At 40.8% G+C, this 22,760-nt stretch overlaps 1 protein-coding gene across 9 annotated transcripts in view; it reads left to right on the forward strand.

The window, feature by feature from the left end:
- pbx3b (pre-B-cell leukemia homeobox 3b) overlaps positions 1-22,760 on the forward strand; it is a 66,599-nt gene that overhangs the window by 2,356 nt on the left and 41,483 nt on the right. For 3 of the 9 annotated variants that reach the window (XM_042488711.2, XM_088077003.1, XM_088077006.1), the window contains exons 1-2: positions 1,113-2,550; positions 3,156-3,229. In XM_042488711.2, the coding sequence (XP_042344645.1) occupies positions 2,303-2,550; positions 3,156-3,229 (322 nt within the window). In that variant the 5' untranslated portion in view covers positions 1,113-2,302. Of the gene's footprint in view, positions 1-1,110; positions 2,551-3,149; positions 3,230-22,760 lie in introns of those variants that run through there. The other 6 variants (XM_088077004.1, XM_088077002.1, XM_088077001.1 and 3 more) reach the window with 5 other exon arrangements.

The raw sequence follows: 22,760 nt of genomic DNA on the forward strand, positions 1-22,760 counted from the left end.
TTAGTTTTGTGGGTCAGAAATGGAAAATACGGCATAGAAATGCAACAAATGTATTTTTCTGCTATCAACAAAAACCAAACGAAAAAACACCACAACAAGACAAAAAAAAGTTTCTTTTCATTTTCTTACACTGTAATTTTTCCTGGGTAAAAAAAAAAAAATTCAATGCATGGGTGCCAAAATAAAATTAGTATAGTTAGTGAGAGAAGTGAAGAGTGAAGTCTGAACTTATTTTTATAACTAGCACTGTAATGTAATCTTGCCCTCCCAAAGATATTCACTTAACTCACTCTTCACTTCTCTTGCTAACTATACTTATTTGATTTGGCATATATCCCTTGAACAATGTCTTTTTATTTTTTTTAATTTGTTGTTGTTGTTGTTTGTTTCAGTCACGACATCTTCCAGTTTCAGAAAATTAAAAAACCCTTGTATTTTGGCTTGTTTTCTTGGTATTTTATGTTATTTTTGATAGAAGAAAAGTGCCACTTCTATTCTACACTTTCCACCTCTGACCCCAAAAACTAAAAATTGCTTTTCTTTTCAATTTTGGAATGAAAATCAAATAACTATTTTTTTTTTCAATTTCTCTCTCTCTGAAAGGAAGAAGCCAAAAAGTACACTGGCACAACAAGTTCAGCATTAAGACCTCAAATTGCACAAGCCCTCTCTTGAAAGACATGTTGTCTTGTAAAAGTCAAACCTGCCCATAACTCAACATTTTTCATGTTTATCACGAAAAAAAGTCAAAGCAAACCTTTATTTTCCTTTTATCTTTTTAAATTCACTCTCGATGCTCATTGTAGAGGTACACAGTATATTTGCTGCCTTGCATCCAGCTCAACAACTTGTCTGCTGCCATAGCAACTGCGGAGGAGCACCGAGCAGCGCCGCCTGCTCGTGCAATGGATGTCACTCGTAGCAACGACCAATCAGAAGTTCCCATCCTTTTGTACGAGCGGTGCGAAGATGGAGGGATGGAGTGGGTGGGCTCTGAGCATCATGCATCTGCCAGTAATAGGACACGCGGATCGTCAGTCTCCGTCACTCCAGCCTGCGATTGGTCGACGAGCTTTACTTTCCAATAATATAAACATGTCTACTGCTCGCCTGGCTTGAACCAAGGCTTACAAGGGACTATGCAGTTCTTCATCAAACTGTATAAAAACTCTCATTATGCATTTGCCTGTGTTGTTGCAGGGCTAAATCTTTATTATTGGTAGAGAATATGCACATAGCTGCACGTGCACGCGTGAGGAAACGAGGATACCCTGCTGCCGCTGCTGCAAGAAAGAGAGAGGGGGACTCTGCCGTGCTTTCATCAATATAATCACCATCCTAAGTACTAGCTCTTAACATTTTGTTTTTCGGTGTTCAGGCGAGAAGTGACAAGAATATAGACCCCTCCTCTGCAGGGCGGAGCGTGCATTTTCATTTCGTATTTTGTATATTTTTTTATTTTTTTCTACCCCTGTTCCCTGCTCTGACACGTCTGCACTGAGTGAGTGGCATTGGCACACTGTCAATCGCTCACTACCGCTGCCATCAAACAACATAAAACACACACAGGCAGAGGCTGGAGCTCATAAATTTCAGCAGGGCAAGATATTTTTTTGCGCATCGCCTTTATACAGCGTTGTATCCTAATTAATTTCTTCTCGCTTTTTTTTCTAAAACAAGAAACCTCCCAACTTTTTGTACATTTCATATTTTTTATAGTCACATTTGGACACCTTATGCCGCTGTATTTTTTTTAACAGTGTCAGTTGTCGCGGGAATCATTTGTGCACATTTATAGTTGGTAACACCTGCGAGATTTTTTTTTTAAATTTGTTTACACGTTTCCACATTGGATATTTTTTTTTTTTTTTGACGGTGCTTCATTCACTAGGAGGATTTGGACATTTTGGAAGAGGAATGCGCCGGGAATCCCATGAAGAGCGCTAATAAATGAGAGATCACCAAGGAGCGTTTCTGTCTATACCAGCCGTCAAATCCCAGAGAAAAGACAGATTGGCATGAGGAGCCGAGCGGGATACGATGGACCGTCAATTTTGACAAAGAAGTGTTAAGAAGAAGAAAGAAGATTTATGCATTTTTCTACAAACACATACGCGCGTTTTGGCACTTTGGACCGCGCGTAAAAAAAAAAGCGAGAGGACAGCGAGAACTTGGACACAAGATTTACGCTAAAACATCACCGCTATAGGCTTTTTTTTTTTAATACCTGCTCTGTTATCGCTGAAGACCCACAGCCGTGCACCCTTCTTGTCTACGGCATATGTTATAACCGATTTCGTATATGAGTTTTTCAATTTGTGTGGCTCAGTGCACAGACTCTTTAGCGGCTACGATGGACGATCAAGCCCGGATCATGCAGTCGATCGGCGGTGTCAGTCTGGCTGGCCACTCGGTACAAGGAGGCATGGCACTGCCGCCTCCACATGGACACGATGGGACAGACGGAGACGGAAGAAAACAAGACATTGGTGACATTCTCCATCAAATAATGACCATAACTGATCAAAGTCTGGACGAGGCGCAAGCAAAGTTGGTTGATTTATATGTTTTATTAACTTCGCCCCTCCACCCCCCCTTCCCCCAAAACGCTGAACGCATCATTATTGAGATGTGGCCCGCTTAACTTAACTCCCCCATGCATAACAATAGGCTGGAGTGGCTTTAATGATAATCATGCACTGAGGTGTATTTACCGCCTTGCAAAGATTTAACAAAGGAAAAAGTTGTCACTGAGGGAACAGCAGCATTTTATTTAAACTGCTTGTGTGCCAACCTGAGTGAGCTTGTGTTGTTCAAAAAAGTTTGTGTGCACACATGTCCTGTAGTAAATGTTCATACAGTGCTGAAAATTGAAATTTATGTCAGTTGGCTTATTATATAAATTAGTCGTAATTTGGTGTTATATTTATTAAGGAACATTATATCAGTCAAATTAAACTAATGCTTTTACTTTGGTATTTTTAAACTCACATAGTAGCAAATTATAACTTTCGGGAGACGTGTGGGTTGGGACATTTGCAAGTCATGACAGTGAAAACTAATCTACTTAAATAATCTATTTACTTGTTAATATCTACCATGTGATTTATCAGTGAATTTATTTCAGTATTTTATTTTGTCTTATACTGAAACAGGAAACATGGACTGAACTGTCACAGAATGAAACCAGCACTCTTCAGCGTTCTCTGTGAAATCAAAGAAAAGACAGGTAAGATCCTTTTGTCAAAAATGTATATATTGTGACAAATATGAACTCAAAGAAAAACAATAGTGGAGCCTCGATACAAACGCACACAAACATTCTTACCTCCCAGTGATCCGGTGGCAGCCTGCATCCAGGTTACAGGGGGACCTCTGCCCAAATTCATCAATCACTTTTTTAAAAGAAATATGTCATTGTGCCACACAGAAACAGTCCTGTTGTCATAGCAATGGTAGATTATTTTTTCTCCCACTGTTTCTAAAGGAGCATCTTTTTCCAGCACTGGTTGCTTGGATTTAAACAGAAAGTGCGCTCCAGCTTTCACCCTCACTACCCTGGCACTGAACAGGATGGGGAAATCCCGTAGCATATGCTCTACATAGCTGAGATCACAATGAATTCATGCTTTATAAGCTGACAACAATTGCCATGTTTTTATTGTATGGAGACAGCCACCCTCTCAATCAATAATTGTATTCCAATTACATACAGACTCTTGTCTCACAAATGTGGGCAGATAATTGTGGCAAAATGCAAATAATAGAATCAACTTGTGGAAAATTATTGAAACATTTTATTGAAAGAAAAAATAATTTTGTTGTATATTGCACAGTTTTTTTTAATAAGCATCAAGTCTGATGTATGACCAGCATTGAAAACTTTCGCTGTGTGCGCACATAAGCACATATATGAGAGACAGCTGAAATTACAGCTTATGTTTTTGTGTTGCATTACTTTTCTTATAGCTCCAAGTGTGCTGTAGTGTAAAAAAAATTAAAAGTCCCCTTTGCACAGACAGATTTCTGTTTCTACACTTTTCCCACATTTTTTTGTGGGACATACCATAACCAACATCCCTTTAAATTCTTAAATGAAATTGATGTAATTGATTTTTTAGAGATAGCAGCTTTTCACAGAGCTTGTTTATTTAGCTTCATATTTATGTGATTGTCCTGTTCTTGCAACTAGAAACAAAATGCTGTCAAACAGATGCTTCGTATATTTATAAACAGATGCTCATCACTTTTTATTTTCAATATGAGATATATATTTCTCAGTCAAAGAAAATATGAGAATATGAGGAAAACAATGCTGCAGGTTTGGTGTAATTTAGCAAACCTTGTTAGATTTGTGACCTTTGTGCAGTTTATGAGCAAATTGGCTTGGGAGAGATCATAAAAGTTTATGAACTTCCCCAACACAGGTGGCGTCCACAGGGGCAGGCAGAGGGTCCACAGTCTAGCCGAGGTGCTCTGCTCTGTGTGTGTGTGTGTGTGTGTGTGTGTGTGTGTGTGTGTGTGTGTGTGTATGTGTGTGTGTGTGTGTGTGTGTGTGCGCGCCTGTTCAGTTTAGACAATGAAAGAGACAGAGCGAGAAGAAGCATAGGATGTAGATCGCACATCACACAATATATGCTGGTTTTATTTGGCATGCAGTCATTGATTTGATGTGGAAGTGTTTTCTAGTACAGAAGCTTTGCTGCATCAGTAGAATGTACTGTAGATATCGGTGGGGAAAAATATTAAAGTGGTGATTTTGTTTTAAAACTTACGTTTTATTTCATAAAATCACGTCCAGTTTCAGAGGTTTTTGCTTTACCAGTTTGTTTATCAAAACTTGTATGACGGCTCCGGTTTGAACGTCTCCAAACTAAGCTTTCAAGTTTAAATGGCTCAAAATCGTATGAGAAAAAATACACCCAAATTTAAAAAAGTATATATATATATATATATATATATATACTGTGTGTGTGTGTGTATGCATGCACATGTTCTTGGGAATGAGCGTATGTGTGAGAAAGAGATGAGACAGAGGAGAAGAGGGAGAACAAGCGTGTGTGTGTGTGTGTGTGTGTGTGTGTGTGTGTGTGTGTGTGTGTGTGTGTGTGTGTGTGTGCGTGTGCATGGTTAACCTGTGGTTTAGAGTCACAGCCTCCCCCTCTTAGCCATTGACAGAGCTCAGCTGGTCTGGTGGCCTTGTTGACCGGCCTGTTTTTCCAGCACACAGTGAGCCTTTCACTGGCTCCTGTGGCACCGTTCACAGGGGCTTACTTGGCCCTTTCATGTCCGTTCAGATGGCACAGGGGGCCGCTGTCTTTTTAGCCATGGGATCCCACCAGTTGGCTGAAAGTGACTTTTAATAATAAATTTGAAAGCGGTCCAACAATCATGGGTGTAATTACCGCGCGCATGTATCATGTTATCGAGACGTATTGTCTGGCGTGCGCATGAATGGCGAGTTCAGGCTTCATCTTCAAAGCTTGTAGTGTTTATGTTGAAAGTGTTGTTTTGTGATCAGCGGTGAGACAAAATCAAAGCGATGAGAAAACTTGATTTTCTTGTCGAGGTAAAGAAGTGCACTTTTTTTGGGGGGGTGTTTGGAAGTTTCTGGCACTCTACTAACTTGTTTTTGTAGAGCTGCAACATATTTCTGCATTGCTAATGCCCTAGAAGTATTAATTCACTTTGATATGCTAATTAGAGAGCATTATGCAAGAAATGAGATTAAGTGGCAGCATGAAGTCATTTGCCTGTCACTAAATTGAGTGTTTTTAGCAGGAGGGTTTTTTCCCCCCTCCAAAATTTTCTTGGTTTTGCATTTAGATAAGCTAAACGTTGAGATTCAGTTGGCGAGTTCTTTGTCCTTCAGTGTGTTTTTCTTTTGGAACATACTAAAGAAATGGCAATTAAAATGTTTTAGTCTCACGTTTCTAACAGTTCCAGGACAATGGATACATTCATGTACCTTTTTTCCCTGCAGGCTGCATGAGGAGACAATGAATGCATTGAGTGAAAATTGCCTGCGATTCAGATGAGTTTTGCAGTTATTCCTCTGCGCTGGGGTTTGTTTTATCCTGCTGGCTACTCCCTTGTCTTGCTCTCATGCTTGGAAGAGAGGCTCACAGCAGCAGCAGCAGCGGGAGCGGCAAGAATAACAAAGGTGAAAGATTACCTCCATATGGTATTTCTGACCAGGAAAAGAGAGGTTCTGTAGCAAGACTCCTCTTTGATGTGAGGTTTAATCAATAGAAAGAGATTACAGAAAACTATTACAGGCTAAATCACGGAGTGCCACAGAGAGGCTTAGCCCTCTCCACAGCTCTCTCAGCTGCATGGCGCTTCTTTTGGCTGCGTATTGACTTGTTGTTTTCCTGACCTTTGACTCATCAGGTTCAGAAACAGGGGGTCTGGAGAGGTAGGGGAGGGAGCGAGAGGGAGAGTGTGTGTGGCAGATTCAGCCTGATAAATGCTCCGATCCAGTGTTTAAAGCAGTGGATTAGGGAGGGACTACACTCACAGTCCGAGCCAATGTCGGCGTTTTGTTGCACACGTTTGATTTGGCTTCTGAGAGCGGCTGCTTTCATGTATGTTTATGGCTCTGTCCGCGTTATATGTAATGTTCAGCTAGGAAAGACTGTGTTAATTAAATACAGTTCAGGATGGGACTGTAATTAACCACATGCAAGGCCGACTAAAAGCATTACCTGGAGTAAATAGAGTTAGGACTGAGGAGGTAAGCATTTCTGAAATCTACAGGAAACATTAATTTCAATGTTCCCTGACAAAGTTAATGACCCCACTCATTCCAATTGGGTTGTTATTATTAATACAAATTTATTGTTATTATTATTAGAATTATTGCTATTGTTATTATTATTAGAATTATTTATTTTTATTTTTTATTATAGGAGCTGCAGATAAAATATTTTACAGTTACAAGCTTGGGAACATAAAAACACATTCTGTGTTATTTTTATATTTTTACCTTTTGGATTTTCTTCTCAGTGCTGAAAAAGCTCCAGTAAATGCATGACAGAGAACAGAAAGCTATTCAGCACGAGAGACAATTGACTTTGGCTGCTTTTTGTCTCAGAGAGCCCCAGTGATGCGGCTGCATTGACTAGATAGTGTTGTGCCGAATGGCTCGCGCACAGCTGGGTTCCTGACTGGCTCAATGGCAGGGCCACTAGTGCTTCCTCTTCTAAAGCACAAGGGGGACTGGGGAAGATGTGGCTATTATCTAAGTAGCTCCCAAATACCCTCCATTTCCCCATCAGCAAAGATGAAAAGAAGGAGAGCCAGACAAAGAGGAAAGGGAAGAAAAAAAAAAAAAACAAGAGTGTACACATCAGTTTCATTTGGAAGGGTAAATGCCTTTGTGCTGTGGAGATAGATGCCTCTGCACCGGTGCTGCCTGGTGTCTGCACGCACGGCTCCTCAAATCTGGTTTTTTGCACGATGATTCAGTGCTGTCCCTCCATCTGCACACACGAGCACCCATCTTGCAAACGTCTCCCTCGCTTCCCCCTCCATCGCTCGGAGCGCTTTCTGCGGGCTCCTGCGCGATCAACAGCTCATAATTGTTTTTTGCACATACGTTATGCAAATGAGTCTTTATGGCAACTGGCATAACAATTAGCATCCTCCAACAATATTTTAGTAGGTTAATTGCGAAATTTCTGAATTGTACATCTGAGTTGTTAATTAGGCATGACAGAGGTGGTGAAATAGTTATCTTCAGGCGGTGGCAGCCAGCAGAGGCTGCTTGGGATGCAAAAAGGAAGGATTGATTGAAATGAGTTTACAGCAGTAGGAGCGTGGCTTGTGGAGAGACTTTGCGTGGCCCTTTTTTCTGCTTTTTGAAAGCGTCTGTCTGTCGCTGGATGTAGGAATGTAAACCTGAAGCAGACAGGGAGAATCCAGTTCAAACTATGACCCCCTGTAGAAATAGATTAAACGTGAACGATACAACTTGTTGTCTTGTCGGCACAAGTTAGCGGGGATTTTTTTTTTTCATGCATCACTGAGGCTGCACTCTCTGTCAAAACAGTAAAAGACCTTTGACCTGCCAGGCATAGTTAAACCAAATGTTCCTTTTTTTAGGAGGTGCAATATGGGATTTCCATTGCTTTGAATTAAGTTATTGCCCAAAACTCACACTTTTAATGTTCTGAGTAAAATTGACAAAAAATAAATAGAATAATTAATTAAAAATTAAATTAGAAAGAATAATGATAAAATAATTTTAAAAAGTTGCTTCCCTAGTCATTTTTGGCACTAGAAAGAAAAATAAATAAAATGAACTCTTAATAGATAATAGAATAATGATAATTAGAAACAAATGTATTATTATTATGTTTTGGGGTTTTTTCATAGGGTAAATGTTAGGTTGCATATCAGCTTTGAGCTATAAGCTGTATTTATTAGAAGTTTTTTTTTTTTTTTTTAAAGATTTTTTTTTAACATGAACTTTTCCATGAGTCTCCTGTGTTATGATGTTCATTACTATGTCAACTGATGGCCGAGTGTATGTAATGCCACGGAGCTGGTTATTAGTGTAAAAAGGGTTAGAGTGAAAGACTGGTGCAAAGCAAGTCCTCTCTCAGTAATGACTCTGCTATTTATAGGTCCCTATTTCATTAGCTCTAGTGTTTCAGGGAAGAGTTTTCCTCATGGGACAGTAGACACCACCATGTTCATTTACTCTGTACACATTACATGTGGACAACTAAATGACCTATCATTTGTGAGTGCAAGAGCAGCGAAAACAATCCTGTCTTTGTCACTATTTCCCGCTTTTGCTCCAGTAACCTTTCCTCTATTTAATCTTTCTGACACATATACTGTTCTGTTTTTTGTAGGCAGTTAAATGCTTGTTTTTTGGACTTTTGTGTGTGTGGAGCTGTTACTCCAACAGGTGACGGATCTCTGTAGATGAAGTGATGAAGGAATAAGAGGCAGTAAATGTACACATTTTAAATCTCATTTGTAATATTTTGACACGGCGGCAGTCTGCAGTTTGTTACTCGACGAAAAACAGAATGACACATTGTTGTCACCTTTGCTTTTCTTTACACAAGATTGTTTTTTTTTCCAAAAACAGGAGAAAAAAGGAGTCTTTTTCCTCATTTGCAAGCTTGAAAATGAAGCCCCTCTTCCCATTGTTCCATATGCCATTGTTCCACATGTTTCATACATTACAATGATATATTGAAGGCAGAAATGGGAAAAAGACTGCAATGCAATGAAATTTTAATCAGCGTCTTCTGCTGCTTTAATAAGGCAAATAATTCTTATTGGCTGCTGTGTTAAGATTTCTAATATTTAATTCATAACAAACCTTGCATTATTCTGCTTTAGCCCTAAGACAAGCTCCACTCTGCTGCCTGCCAAAAGGCAACTGTGAGGAAAAGAAGGATATAAAGGGAACTGCACACTGAGCGTTTTTATTATCAGTCGTGGCAAAATACTATCATGCTTTTTTTGATATTGTTTGTGCATTTAAATAGTATAATTTTGAATAATGGCCTTACTGATGACAGAGAGGCTTGACTGCTGCTGGAGATGAGTGCAAAACACCTGAAAAATTCCTGGCTTTGTAACTTTGGCAGCGGTCAGTAAAATATGACCATTTGCTCCCATTTTTTAAAAAAATTTCTGAAGTCCTTGAAGTATATTCTTGTGTCTGAAGTAATGGAAAGATGGCGAGGGGCCAGCAGCTAGGTGCTGGCTCATGTTACAGTGAAACGGCGGGCCCTGTTTTCGTCTCTCGGTGAAATGGCTTAATTGGTGTCAGAGCCCCAGGGATAAAGGCCTCTTGCTCTGAAACACAGCCACACAGGCCCTGTCTTCCCTCAAACCAGGAGGAACGGGCCGGGCGTCTGCTGGTGAATGAGGACTAAGCCGTGGCATAACAATACCAAATGATGTTTGGGATGACAGAAATTAATATGCGCTTGCTCCCAGAAAGCTATGATTAATGACGGCGAGCAGGGGAATGCTGTCTCTCCTTTTTTTGCTCCTCTTTGATGGGGATTGAAAAGCAAAAAAAAAAAAAAAAAAGGTTTCTCCTCTCTTTAGAAAGTGGAGGTCATCCAGAGTACATTACTGCTATTCTTCTCTTGCCTTTTCCTCAAGCAGGAGGCAGGAAGAGGGCCGAGCGGTTGTAATGAATTTTGGAATGATTCACTAACATTGGCAATCGGTGTATTGTCCACACATACCTGTGAGTTATTCCCAAATTACTCATAATTCAAACTGTAAGAATTAATAGCCTGAATATCACACTGACAACTACAGATACGTTTTTCATCCAGGATCACTTGAAGTGATACTAAAAAAGACGCAGCTCTAATTCTTTAAAAATCTGACATTGTCTTCTCTTCATATGGAATTTTACGTGCACGCATTGATTCGGAGCCAAACGTGTGAACAAAATGGTGGTGTGCTGTTGCCATGATAATGATCTGTATCTGTTGTGTCCTAGGAGGAGACACATGAATATTTAATTGTGTCTGCACGAGAGATCCCCAGACCCTTCTGTTCATTTCTTACTTTCTCTAATGTGTTTCCACCCTCCCAGGTACTTCCTCTCTTAGTAATGGAGAATTAAAGCGCACATTAAAATGATATAAATTGCAATGTGAGGGATTTCTAAGGACATTTGTCTCCGCACAATGCGCTCGGAAAATTCAAATGGCAAGTTTTGACAACGGACATTCTGCTGACACGGCGTATTTGCCTCACGTTGGCTCTTCAAATAAGCATTTCGTCTGTCAGAGTGATTGATATGTATTAAGCATGCCCTTTTTTTTTTTTACATCTGGAAGATGATGTGGGTTGCAGGGATATGAGTTTTAAACAGTGAGTGAGTTCCCCCCTCATATTGATCTATTTGTGTTGCCGGAGTGGCAGGTGCTATACGAAGACTGTGTCAGCTTTGATTGTTTGTGTCAGTGATCCGAGCCGACACTGAGCTCTCTTACTGTTCGTCACTGCACTTGCTTCCTCTTGATGAATGGCAGCACTCTGCGCAGATCCTGGAAAAAACTCATGTCTACGCTGTCTCGCCGACCCCGTGAATCAGCATTGGTCTTCAGAGATTAGATTTCTTCGTGCCAAACTGTGGGACACACCTGCATTCTTTGCAGGAAATATCCCGAAGGTTGTTTTTGTTTTTGTTCTTTTAATGCAATTATGTAAAAAGCTTTCCACATGAATGTGAGCATCAGTTGTTGAGAGACAGGAGGTGTGGTTTCTCTCCTTCTCTAAATATTCAAGATAAGTTCTTAACCTGTGTGTATGTGTGTGTGTGTGTGTATGTGTGTATGTGTGATGGCAGGCCTACTAGGTTGTGGTGTGAAGGTGAGGTGCGTGATGCTCGGAGCCTCTGTAAGTATGCAGAGCACGGCGGGCCTCTCGTGGGTGCTGAAGGAGAGCATGGAGTGGCAGAGTTAATTTATTTAATGACTGAGCGTCTTATATCTCCCCAGCCCTGATTAGAATCCATGCTTGATGAGGGAAGCGATAGAGGGGTGTGCACTGCCCCTAGGCCCTAGCACGTACCTTCATGGTTTTCTTTCTCCAGTGCCTTTTTTCACCCTACCCCCAATCCACTGGGTTTAAAAAAAAAAAAGAAAAAGGGAAAAATGCACCAGCAAGTAGGATAATTTCCACTTCTGTCTGTTGCGAAATTTTGTGATCACGTCTGTACGTGTGATCATTTTGTTGCACATTGACAGGAAATGCAGCTCTGAGGCTGATTAAATGTGTGTGTTTTTGTGTGTGTGTGTGTGTGTGTGTGTGTGTGTGTGTGTGTGTGTGTGTGTGTGTGTGTGTGTGTGTGTGTGTGTGTGTGTGTGGCGTGCTCCGTGATAAAGACGAAGTGCTGTGGAGCTCTATGAACGTGGGAAAGCCAAACAGTGTGTCACTTTGGCAGCACGGGCTGTCAGCATTGGGGAGCTGCAGTTGTAAAAACCATGACCTTCCTCTTTGCCAGCATGTCTCTCGCAGAGCCAAAGCGCTGCCCTGTAGATCTGGGCTGGCTGTGGGAGGGAATACAAACACAGAGAAAGGACAGACAGTGGAAAAAACCAGTAAGAGCCATAATTGTGAAGAAGAAGGGGGGTGGCGGTGAGGGTGGTGGTGGTGGGGGGGCTGAAGTAATGAAATACTTCTTGGAGCTATCATGACTGAGAAGGTGAGGGAGGGAAAGCGAGAGGACCGGCGAAGAGGGAGAAAATACTCCTCGGCTTCTAACATTTCCATGAGCCATCATCAGTAATGCCGCAGCAGCCTCACAAACCAGAAATTATTTCTTCAGGCGTCGCTGTCAAGTGTTATTCAAATAACACCAGCCTCACATTTGAATAACAGCCGACATTTTGAATTAATTAATCAGACAAGATAGTCTGGGCCTTTTCTCATTAGTCTACAGGTCAGGCTGGGGAAGATATATGCGCTGGTGATGATATACTTGTCTTTAATAGTGATTTATGGAGATTTTGGATTGTACTCGATTTGTCAAAGGGCCCGGTAGCAGAAAAATAGGACAGTGCATATTTCATTACCTAATCTCTGATACGTTCCACGATGCTAAAAGATACAATCCCCGTTGTTTAGATGCACAGGAAGCTCTTTTACGCTCACTCTTCTTGAGTGAAGAGGCGCACGCACACACACACTCGCTCTTGCACGCACGTACACACACATGTACACATTTAATCTCCTCTCATAGACCTCTCCCATTTTACTTTTCCTATGCAATTAAGCGAGGGCTGTAAATTATAACTGTGTCGTACTTTAATTATCATGGTGTAAAAATAGAGTTCCTGTCTTTGAGAGGATTTCATTAACTTACTCAATATTCCATGTCAGCTCAGAGAATCACAAGACTGCAGTGAGGTTTGTGCTCAACATGCTTTGATACAAGTCTGTTATTTATTTTGACCTTATATAAAAAAGTTTAAAAAAATAGTAAAGTAGGCATGTAATTATGTACTATATTTTTTCATGTTGCACCTCAGTATTGTCTGTTTATTGGCTGGTGTGACATTTTATTTTGGGTTCATATAGGGTAGTGTGTGTGGTCATGGAGGTGTAAATGAAAATATGTATTTTTAAAAGTGTGCTAACAATGTAGTGTCACCTGGGTGTTATATATTAATGAACACATTCGGTTTACCAACACTCTATTTTTTTATTTATTTTTTTTACATACACAGGTTTTAATTATCCAGTGTAGATATGCAGCACATGCATCTGTGAATTTGTGCAGGTAGTCCACAAATAGTCCAGGTGTGTGTGTGTGTGTGTGTGTGTGTGTGTGTGTGTGTGTGTGTGTGTGTGTGTGTGTGTTAACGTATGTGTGAGTGTGTGCACAAGTGTCAGGAAGCTACGAGCTGTTGCCATTCCGGTGAGCAGCCCACACAAAATGCACCAACACCAGTGTGACAAAACATTCAAATAAATTGCTGTCAGGCTGCCGAAACACCAAGTGCAGCGATTTTTATCTGACATGTGGAAGACCCAGACATGCAGTCCTGACAAGTAACGCCGGAGCACCTGTGAGAGACAGGCGATAAAAATCAGGATATGCCTGATCCTCGGCATAACAATACCTATCATTACTTGATATTATTACTCTTCTTTAAGAGAGAGCTCAAGATGGAAAGATAGTGCGCACGTGTTCTTTAAGTCTTGGATAATAAATGATCTCAGGTCGTCATTTGCATAGGTGCACCTAAAATGTACACTGAAATTGAATTATGCAGTCTGATGGCACATCAACAAGTACTGAATGGGCTTTTCTAGAATTGTTTATTACTCAAACTGCCATGTTTATTTTTTTCAAACTCATTGCTAACAAATTCCAAGGTTAGGACATTTATTTATTCTAGTCCAGCATCATTGTTCGCACGTGTATTATTTGGAGAACACGATCAGATTCATGTGAACAATAACTGTAGGATTTTTTTTTTATTAAATGGCATAACTTTTATTTTTTATTTTTTTACACCATTAAAAAAGCTGCAAATTTTAAATGATAAATCCCACTTTGTAGTCCTCTGCAGTTTAAGTAGAATTTAGTCCAAATTTGATACAACTGATGACACTGACTTTGTTTTACTTTTAAAAGCAGCACGGAGGCACGAATAAATACTAAGGGAGCCTGAGTTGCTTCACTTGTTTTCATTGAGTCTACAAAATTGACTCAGTAATTCTTAAATCCAATTGAGAAGCGTAAAAAAAAAAAAAATGCTTTTCAGAACCTCGTAGACAAAGGACTCACTGTGGAATGCGCCATCCATTCTCTACTGTATTGTTATTTTCTCCCTTATAGGTTACTAATGAGGAATCGGCCCTCATTATGATTTTAAGGATGAGAGAGGAAAGCTTTTAATTAATGATATGTAAATGGTTCTGAATTGATTATGTTAGAATATCAAGAGAGATGGGTAGAAGCTGTGGTGTAATATATTTTAATTAAGAATTAATTAAAAATGATGGCAATTTTATAGAGGCTCACAGAAAATAGAAGAATTTATTCTCTGTCACAAGTAAATCAGCCCTTGATTAAATAAACAGACACATGCTGTATTCATTGAAGAGTTATGCTTATACTTTGCCAGGAAGAATTATCCAGATTATTTATAAAAAAATTTTTTTTTTTAAAAAAAAAGATCAGTGCGGTATGTCAGTGGTCGACCACAAGCTGGGTTCTCTGGGGTTAATGGTGATTTATCTCATTCCTAATTCATGAGATCCTCCTGGTCTGTGTTAGGTGGATCAATAAAGCTGTGTTTCCTTTTTGAATTCAGTGTCTACAATTAGATTTGCAACGTGGAACACAATTATAAGTAAGACATGAATGCGTGTTTTTATCACTTGTGGCAAGTGAATGTGCCCCCTCCACCCCACCCCCAAACGATATCAATCTGCTTATGAGGTAAAAAGATTTGTGTGAAAAAGATGAGTTGTGACTCGACGTGGACCCTAGTTAACCTTTTTAATTGCTATCTGCTTTCTTTCATTCATTCTTCAGGGCGGAGGAAAACACAAGACGTTAGCTGCATTAACGGCGCGCGCCACTATTAAAGGGAAAGAGGTCTTTGTTTTCTGCTAACGGTGGCATGCATGCTCTGTGCTAAACTCTGGGATCAATGGCAGAGAGGCTGCTATCACAGCACTCGGAGCAGGCGTAGCTCAGGGGGGAGGGAAGGGGGGGGGGGTCCCTGGTGGTTCATTTTGATTGGAGCGCGGAGTTTTGTGTTGAAAGGCGAGGGAGAGACAGGCTGTTGGAAGCAAATCCCCCTGGATCAGTTAGAGCTTTGCAACAAAAACACCTTGATATTCCTGGGAACATTTGCTTAGGAAAAAGAATGAATTTAAATAAACGGGCAACGAGAGAATGAAATGATCTAAAGCATTTCTGAAGGTTTGTGTGTTCAGAGAGAGCATGTGTATCTCCAGCTTAGAATTAATTTAGAAACTACATTTCAAATCAGAGGAAATCGCTGCAGTGTTGTAAAAAGGGAATATCTGTATTTTGTCAATATGTTGTTCCACATTCCTAAAGAGCTTTTTAAATGAATAAAGATATATGTTAGAGGACGGTGTGATTATACTATAGAGTGAGGAGCAGACAGAGGCAGTCTGGAGCTTTTATGAGCTAACCAATCTGTTATGGGCGGCAGGGAGGATGTGCTGCTTGAGATGGAGGGTGTGTTGAATGGATTATTAGTCCGAGTCCCCCCATCTCAGGTCACATGTAAAGCCTTAAAGGCATCATAAACAGTCACACGTGCACACACACATCAAATGTCTGTGAGCGCACACACCCACATGCACGATGTGCAGAGGGACGCACGTTCAGGAAAAAACACGCAGGGGCACAGACGTGTGCATGCATGCATATATACAGTGCATGCACGCCAATGGCTGGCAGAGCATCTTGTTTTTGACACCTGCAACTAGTTGCAATACATCACTGTCAGGATCGCTTTCTCCACCTATCCGCATTTGTGCGTTAGTTATCCGCGGAGGCCTTCGTCAAAAAGTTGAGCAGTCTTGACACCAGCTCCCTAGTGAGAACAGAAAAGGTGAAGTTGTGCTGGGAGGTGCCACGGCGGGTGTCATCGCCAGGCTGTACTCTCTCCACCCAACAGCATCCTAACGACAACTGAAGAGAGAAATGACGCTTTAACGTACAAATATCATGCCATAATTAATTCTGGTATTGACACGTGAAGAGAAATTCTGAAAAGGAAAATATCTTGTTGCTTGTATTTATCATGAGTCAGAATCTGTGCGTGTGCCATGTTTATGAAGTGAAGGCTGAGGGATGACGTAATAAAAAGCCAGGTTGAGGTTTATTTTGGATCGGGCCTCTTGCAGCGAGTGTACGTGCTCGTGTAATTGACGGTGAGTGTAGCTTCTGAGAGGGAAGTGAGGGCACGGCGCCTCCTGTGTGAGCTCACTGTGGAGACGAGGAGAGTCTGCCAGTGGCACTACTAGTGGTGAGCACCAACAGCTCCGGCCACGACAGAGAGGAGGTGGGGAGTAAAGCGGGGGTTGAGGGGGAGGAGGGGGGGTCAGCGTCTGAACTGGCTGATGGGAGCCAGAACATGAAACAATGCCGGGGGAACGTCTGGTGGGTTCGCTGCACAGAATTACAAGCGAGGGAGCAGGCCTGCTGAGGCAATTACAGCTTAATGGGGTCATTTGGAAGGCAATTGCCAGGGGTTAATGTAGTATGGAGAGATGAGGTGAGATTGAAGTGAAATTTTTGGCTAGAAAATGTGTTCAAATGAAAAGGGAGCAGGCAGACAAGTTGTGCACTGATGGGGTGGGAGGTTGATTGGGGGAACTGGAATGCAGGCTTTCGCTGCCACACAGATAGACGCGAGGCCTGGTTGCTCTCTCGTGTGGACTCCGGTGCAGGCAAACGCACATGAGCATGTCCACACAGGTGCTTTCCATTTCTTAAGCCTAGCCTGTGCTCACTTTTCTGGCCTCTACTTGCTACCTAAACCATGAGCAAGAGCTCCACTGTTCTACTTCTACTCACAGACATACCTAGCGGTAGATTTTTCTTTGTCTTGAATTACCTGTGATATCATTTCCTGTGTTGGGAACGCTATCCAGCAGGACACAAAATAGAATGCAAAACTGTTTCGAAGCAATACAGAGAAAGATATGTCGGAGACACTGCAAGAGGCACCTTAGAGAACGAGGATAAAAAGGATCATTATGCGCTGTTACGTTAGCCAGTTCATTACCTTAATTGCCCAACATAATCCGGTGTTGGAAGGGTGCACTGGAGCTTTGGGAAGGAGTCTTTGCCAGGACCTCCTAGCCCAGGTCTCATCTCCCTGATCCCCTGATCTGTTGCAAGCAAGGCCGATCGCGCTAAACTTTGATCAAAGCCAAACTTATTTAAGGTCAGCCATGTGAAATCCCCTGGGAGCCGCCGTGTTCGCCGAAGCGGACTGCAGTATAGGAAGTAGTACAGCACTGTGCCTTGCTGCTGCTGCCTGTGACCGTGCTGGATCACTGGACAGCAATAGCATTATCATCAGCCCTTTCAAGTCTTCAGCATTTTTTCGCGATTATGCCCAACAGTGGAACTTAACATCATCCATGGGTGGAGATTCCTTGAGAGTTTGCTCTCTCTCTCTCTCTCTCTCGTACCCTTCTCTGTCTGTCTCCCTCTCTCACTTTCTGTCATCTCTGTGAAGTCTGTGCTTCCCCCCTCCTCCGTCTCCCCTTCCCCTCTACACAGGGTTTTGGCCAAGAGCCGGCCACTTCACTGAGGCAGATTTTCCCAGGCTCCCCAAAGGCTATTTTACCAGGATTCCCATTAGGTTTTTACCCATTACCAATGTTCCAAATCATTTACAGAAGAATCTATTTACTTTATGTGGTAATGGATTCATTTGACATGGCTTGCTCCGAAGAAACTCAGCATTTAACATGCACTCTCCCCCAATTGAATCTTTTACTGTATTTTCTACGTTTGGTTTATTTTTATCTGTTACAGCAGCGATTGTCTCGTATATGCCTTTGAATCCTCCCCCACACTATGCTTTCCATCACAGGGCAATATTGCACAATGTAGAGGTGGTGGAGCATTGTGTCAGCGCTGCAGGAAAAACAAGTATGATGCAACTCTGTTGTCATTTAAGAGTGACAAATAGACAGTGGCAGACCATCAGAAAGGGGGAGAGAGTGGAATGGTGTCGCTGACAAACTGTTATGACCTTTGGGTCCTTTGGCCTCCAGAGTGCACGGCACATACAGTGTTTACCTCAGGTCAGCAGTGGCATGAACATGCTGGCTCCACGTGGAGAGAAACCCGCACTTTTGCACTCATCACATTTGAATCATCAAAATCAATAATCAGTCCGATAACCTTCACTTAAATTGGAAGCATGTCTCTGGATAACAAAAAAACAGGGGGAATGCACCGTCTGGTGTATTTAAACATCTAAAAATGCTATTAGTCGGTCATTCTAAATCATACTTAATTCACAAACGGTCCATAAAGCAAAGCAACAGCAAAAGAGAGGCATAGCGCCTAAAGCTACTGCGCACTTCCCCTGCCTCTATTCCATGTCACCAAAGCATCCCATCAAAGCCTGCCTCCTTCCTGTTGTAAGGTAGGAAAAAAAAATCAATGCCGCAATCTTTTCTTTTTGCCTCCTCCAATCCGTAATTGAAATGGAAAATCAAATGAACGGCAAGCAGATAATTGTTTTATCAATATTCCCTGCCTGCCCTACAAGGGTCAGTGCAGAATGATCATGAGTCGGGGATATGACGAGGACAAAATGTGAAATTGAACAGCTAGGAGGCAATAAATCAGCCCTGACAACTAAGAGTGACCAGCATGTAGCTGCAGCAGGCAGCTCTCCCTTCAGAATTTGTCCTAAAGCTGTCTACACTAAATGGGGAATATTCATCTCATTATTGCTGCACTTAATATTGCTATCAAATATTATTCTTAGAGTCCAGACGGGAAGTCAAGGTCACTGGTGCTATTATTGTTGTCATTGTTAGTGTGTGATATTGGGAGTATAATAGAGGGCAAAGCCATATGGTCTGCAAAGCTTATGAAGACGCAAAGAATAAATTTAGTCATTTGTGAGAGTTTAGGAAAGAAGTGGTTTGCTGTGTGGTTTCCTTTTGACATGTCCATTACTATCACTGCAGCTTATGAATAGGAATGAGATTTTGAAAACCAACAGAAATGTTACAAAAACACACAGCACCAGTTGCAACATTGCTTTCATTATCAATAATACCATTACCTGATAGTTAAACTGCCATGTTCTGATGTTTGCTAGTTTATGCAATTATCAGGTTTCACTGTCAAACTAGAGCTGGGCAATACGGAGAAAATCATTTATTGCAATATTTTTGACCAAATACCTCAATATTGATATTGTAACGGCATTGGAGGGTTGACAGTTGATGCATTCACAAAGCATTTCCGCAAGGTTTTTGATATATAATCATTAGATATGTAGATATAATGAATACATGGGTAAAGGTAAATAGTAGAACATCCTGAACAGTCTGGTGAGTTCAGAAATTCACATCATTTTACTGTAATGCAGCCTTTAAAACCAGAAAAAAACAACACTTATGATTGTGTCACATCACATTATCGATAAAATATTCATATATTGCCCAGCCCCATGTCAAACTGTCAATAATTGCAATACAATGTGTGTAAACTTGAGGCAGAAAATAAGAATGAATAGACTTAGATATAATAGATAAATAAATGACTGATAATATGTATGCTTACTGTAAACAAATAACATTAATACTTTGACAATCAACAAATGTTCCTCTGAGCTCTGTAATCTAAATTCCTACAGATATTGAGACAATGATGTGGTGCAGCAACTACTGATTTTTTTTCATTATCTGTGAATGTCAGAAATAGTGGTAACTGTCTAAATATATTAATTTACTGGGGTATGGGACAAAGAAAGGCATCAAATCATCATAGTTTACAAGCTGAAGTGAGGTTTGTTTGGCAGTTATGCATAAAAAATGAGCAAAATGATTAATTAGCTATAAAAATATTTGCCTTTTTTCGTCAGTCAATTTTTCAATGAATAACTATTTGTTTCCGCTCTGCAATAATGCACTCCAGCTTATTTGCCTTATATGTCTTTAAATAAACCCATCGTGCCAGCTTTCTAAGTCTTGCAAAAACTGCAGATAAAACTGTTGCCAGAAAATCGACATCCTAAATCATGTGACGTCCCTTCCCATCTGGCTCATCCAGTTGCAAGGCATTGACAAAAATATGAAATTGATTTGGTTGAAGGGTGTTAAAGAGCCGACAGGAGAATGTCACAAACAATGAATGGTCACAGCTTGGAGGAAAATCAATGACAGAGGTTGAAGCCAGTCTAGAGTGCTACTTGGCAGCGTTGCACTCTTCCTGGAAAAGAGCTGTCTTCTGGCCTTGGTTGTCTGATCAAAAGGAGGACTTGATAGGTTTAATGAAGGAGGGTACAACTGACAACTGAAATACAGACATTGCAGCAAAGATTGTTTGACTTCTGCGTAGGTGGCAGCTACATGCGCTCATTTTTAATTTGTTGCTGTGACTTTCTATGTCCATATTTCATATGCATGCAGGACTGCAATGCACAATCACTGACTAAGTGTACATACACAAAATATTTCAGTTTTTGCCCTTGTAACGAAACACACAATATTCTTACTAAGCAGTTCCACATGGCTAATGAAAATTAATATTCCCCTGATATTTTGGCTGTGAATTCTCCAATAAACATGCCCTAACATGTTGTCTGTGAAGTCAAAATATGAACAGTGTAGCAGATGTTGCTTGTGCCAGAAGTTTCCCGCCTTGTTCAACTGTGGGAACACAACCTCTGTCTGTAATTCCCTCAACCGCCCTCTTGAAAAGGTCAGCATTATGATATCCAAAAACATGTCAATGTCCAGATCTTTCATAATGTTTAAAAGTAGTTTTGTTTCCACTTTTGACCAGAAATGTAGACTTTTCTTGTGGACATGCATGTCTACCCCAGCTTTGCAAACTGTTGGTGAGTTGGTCTGTGCACAGTGTATCCATGACAACGCACAGAGCTGCCCGTAAACAGAAAAGACACCATATATTGCAAACTGCAGTAAAAACCCTATTTGAGACAAGTATTGTGAATACGCTGAATATATAATAAAATAAAAAGTAAATAAATAAAATAACAACAAATAATACTGCTAACTTGACTAATACGGGCATATCCACATGTCTTCATCAGGAAATTCCAAAATAAGGATATGGCTTAATTTGGAATATCTAAACAGAAAATGTTGTTTACATGAAACCAATTCAGAATATTGTCATGTTATGAATAGGCTGGTGAAATATTAATGTGCATGTAAACGTAGTCACAGTGACTCCCTGGTAGCTCAGAGGACAATACATGTCACCCCTTAAATCCTATATGTACTGTAATGTGTACACATAATTATAGTGTTTGCAGTACACTTTTACATTGTGGAGCTCCATAAATTATACTGAGCTAGAGTCAACGGGTGAGAAAAATGTCTGTATTTTACACAAGTTATGTTAATTTTAGTGTGTAGATTATGATCCTTGGAAGGAGAAAAAAAATGAATTGGCAGAGTGTCTTTCAAGTGGACAAAGTGATGAAAATCCCCCCTACTTTGTTGGGATTGCAGTTGTAAGCTTTGCACCATATGCTACTTTCCTCTTTAGCTGGGATTATGCCATCATTATTGCTGATAAAAGCTGTTTACTGCCTTGGCTCCAAATCGATGCTCGGGGCGCTCTGAAACTGGCATTCCCTCTCCAGAAGAGTTCATTCCATGCCAGCTGCTCAGGATTCAACCCCCTTTGTTTAAGATTTCACAGTTTTTGTAATGTTTATTTTCTGTTTAGTTTCTACCCCCCTTTCCCCTCACACACGAGGTTTTTCTAGCATTAGCATATGTTTGCAACAATTTGACATTTACATTTGATTTGCTTACAGCAGACTAAAGGTGTCTGAGGCATGACTATACAATACTCTTGGAGCTACAGTGCTAGTTAACACAGCACAGACTGTAAAATACAAAAAAAATGAGGCCTGTTTTGAGGGGATGTTTTCTGTACCAAAATGCAATCATGGCATTGAAAAGGCTCTGACTTCAGAGCAGTAACCTAAAGACTCCCTACTCACACTGTTACCAATCAATGGCATAATCAGTCAATGCAGATTCAGCCCGACAGCTGTGTTAAGATAACAACTGGTTCTCATGACTATAGCGGCCCCAATGACCTTGTGTGCCTCAAATTAATAATGTAAAATCAACACAAGACAACCACCCCCCTGGTTCCCACGCAGACAATGATGAACTACCTTTTCGCCTTACCATCAAAGGCCACTCAGACTAAGTCATGTTTCAAGGCATGGACCATAATGTCACGTCTTTTTTTTTTTTTTTCCCTTTTCCCTTTTTTTTTTTTTCAACTTAGGCTCCATGTCCCTTAAATAATGTCCCTCACTCTTCCTCTACAGCTCCCTAGTACCCAGGGAAATCATACTGATCAATATTTCCCATTTTAGAGGAACTGCAGCAAACATTCACACAGGATTTACTGTAGCCCTCTGTTAGACTTTAATCAAGCTATAATTTAGATCCAACAAACAAAAGGTTGTGTTGAAAATACATGGAAAGTCTATTTGCAATTTTGTGGTTTTTGT

Source organism: Plectropomus leopardus, chromosome 4, assembly GCF_026936395.1.
Source record: "Plectropomus leopardus strain MGB_pleo_1.0 chromosome 4, ASM2693639v1, whole genome shotgun sequence".
NCBI classification, from domain to species: domain Eukaryota; kingdom Metazoa; phylum Chordata; class Actinopteri; order Perciformes; family Serranidae; genus Plectropomus; species Plectropomus leopardus.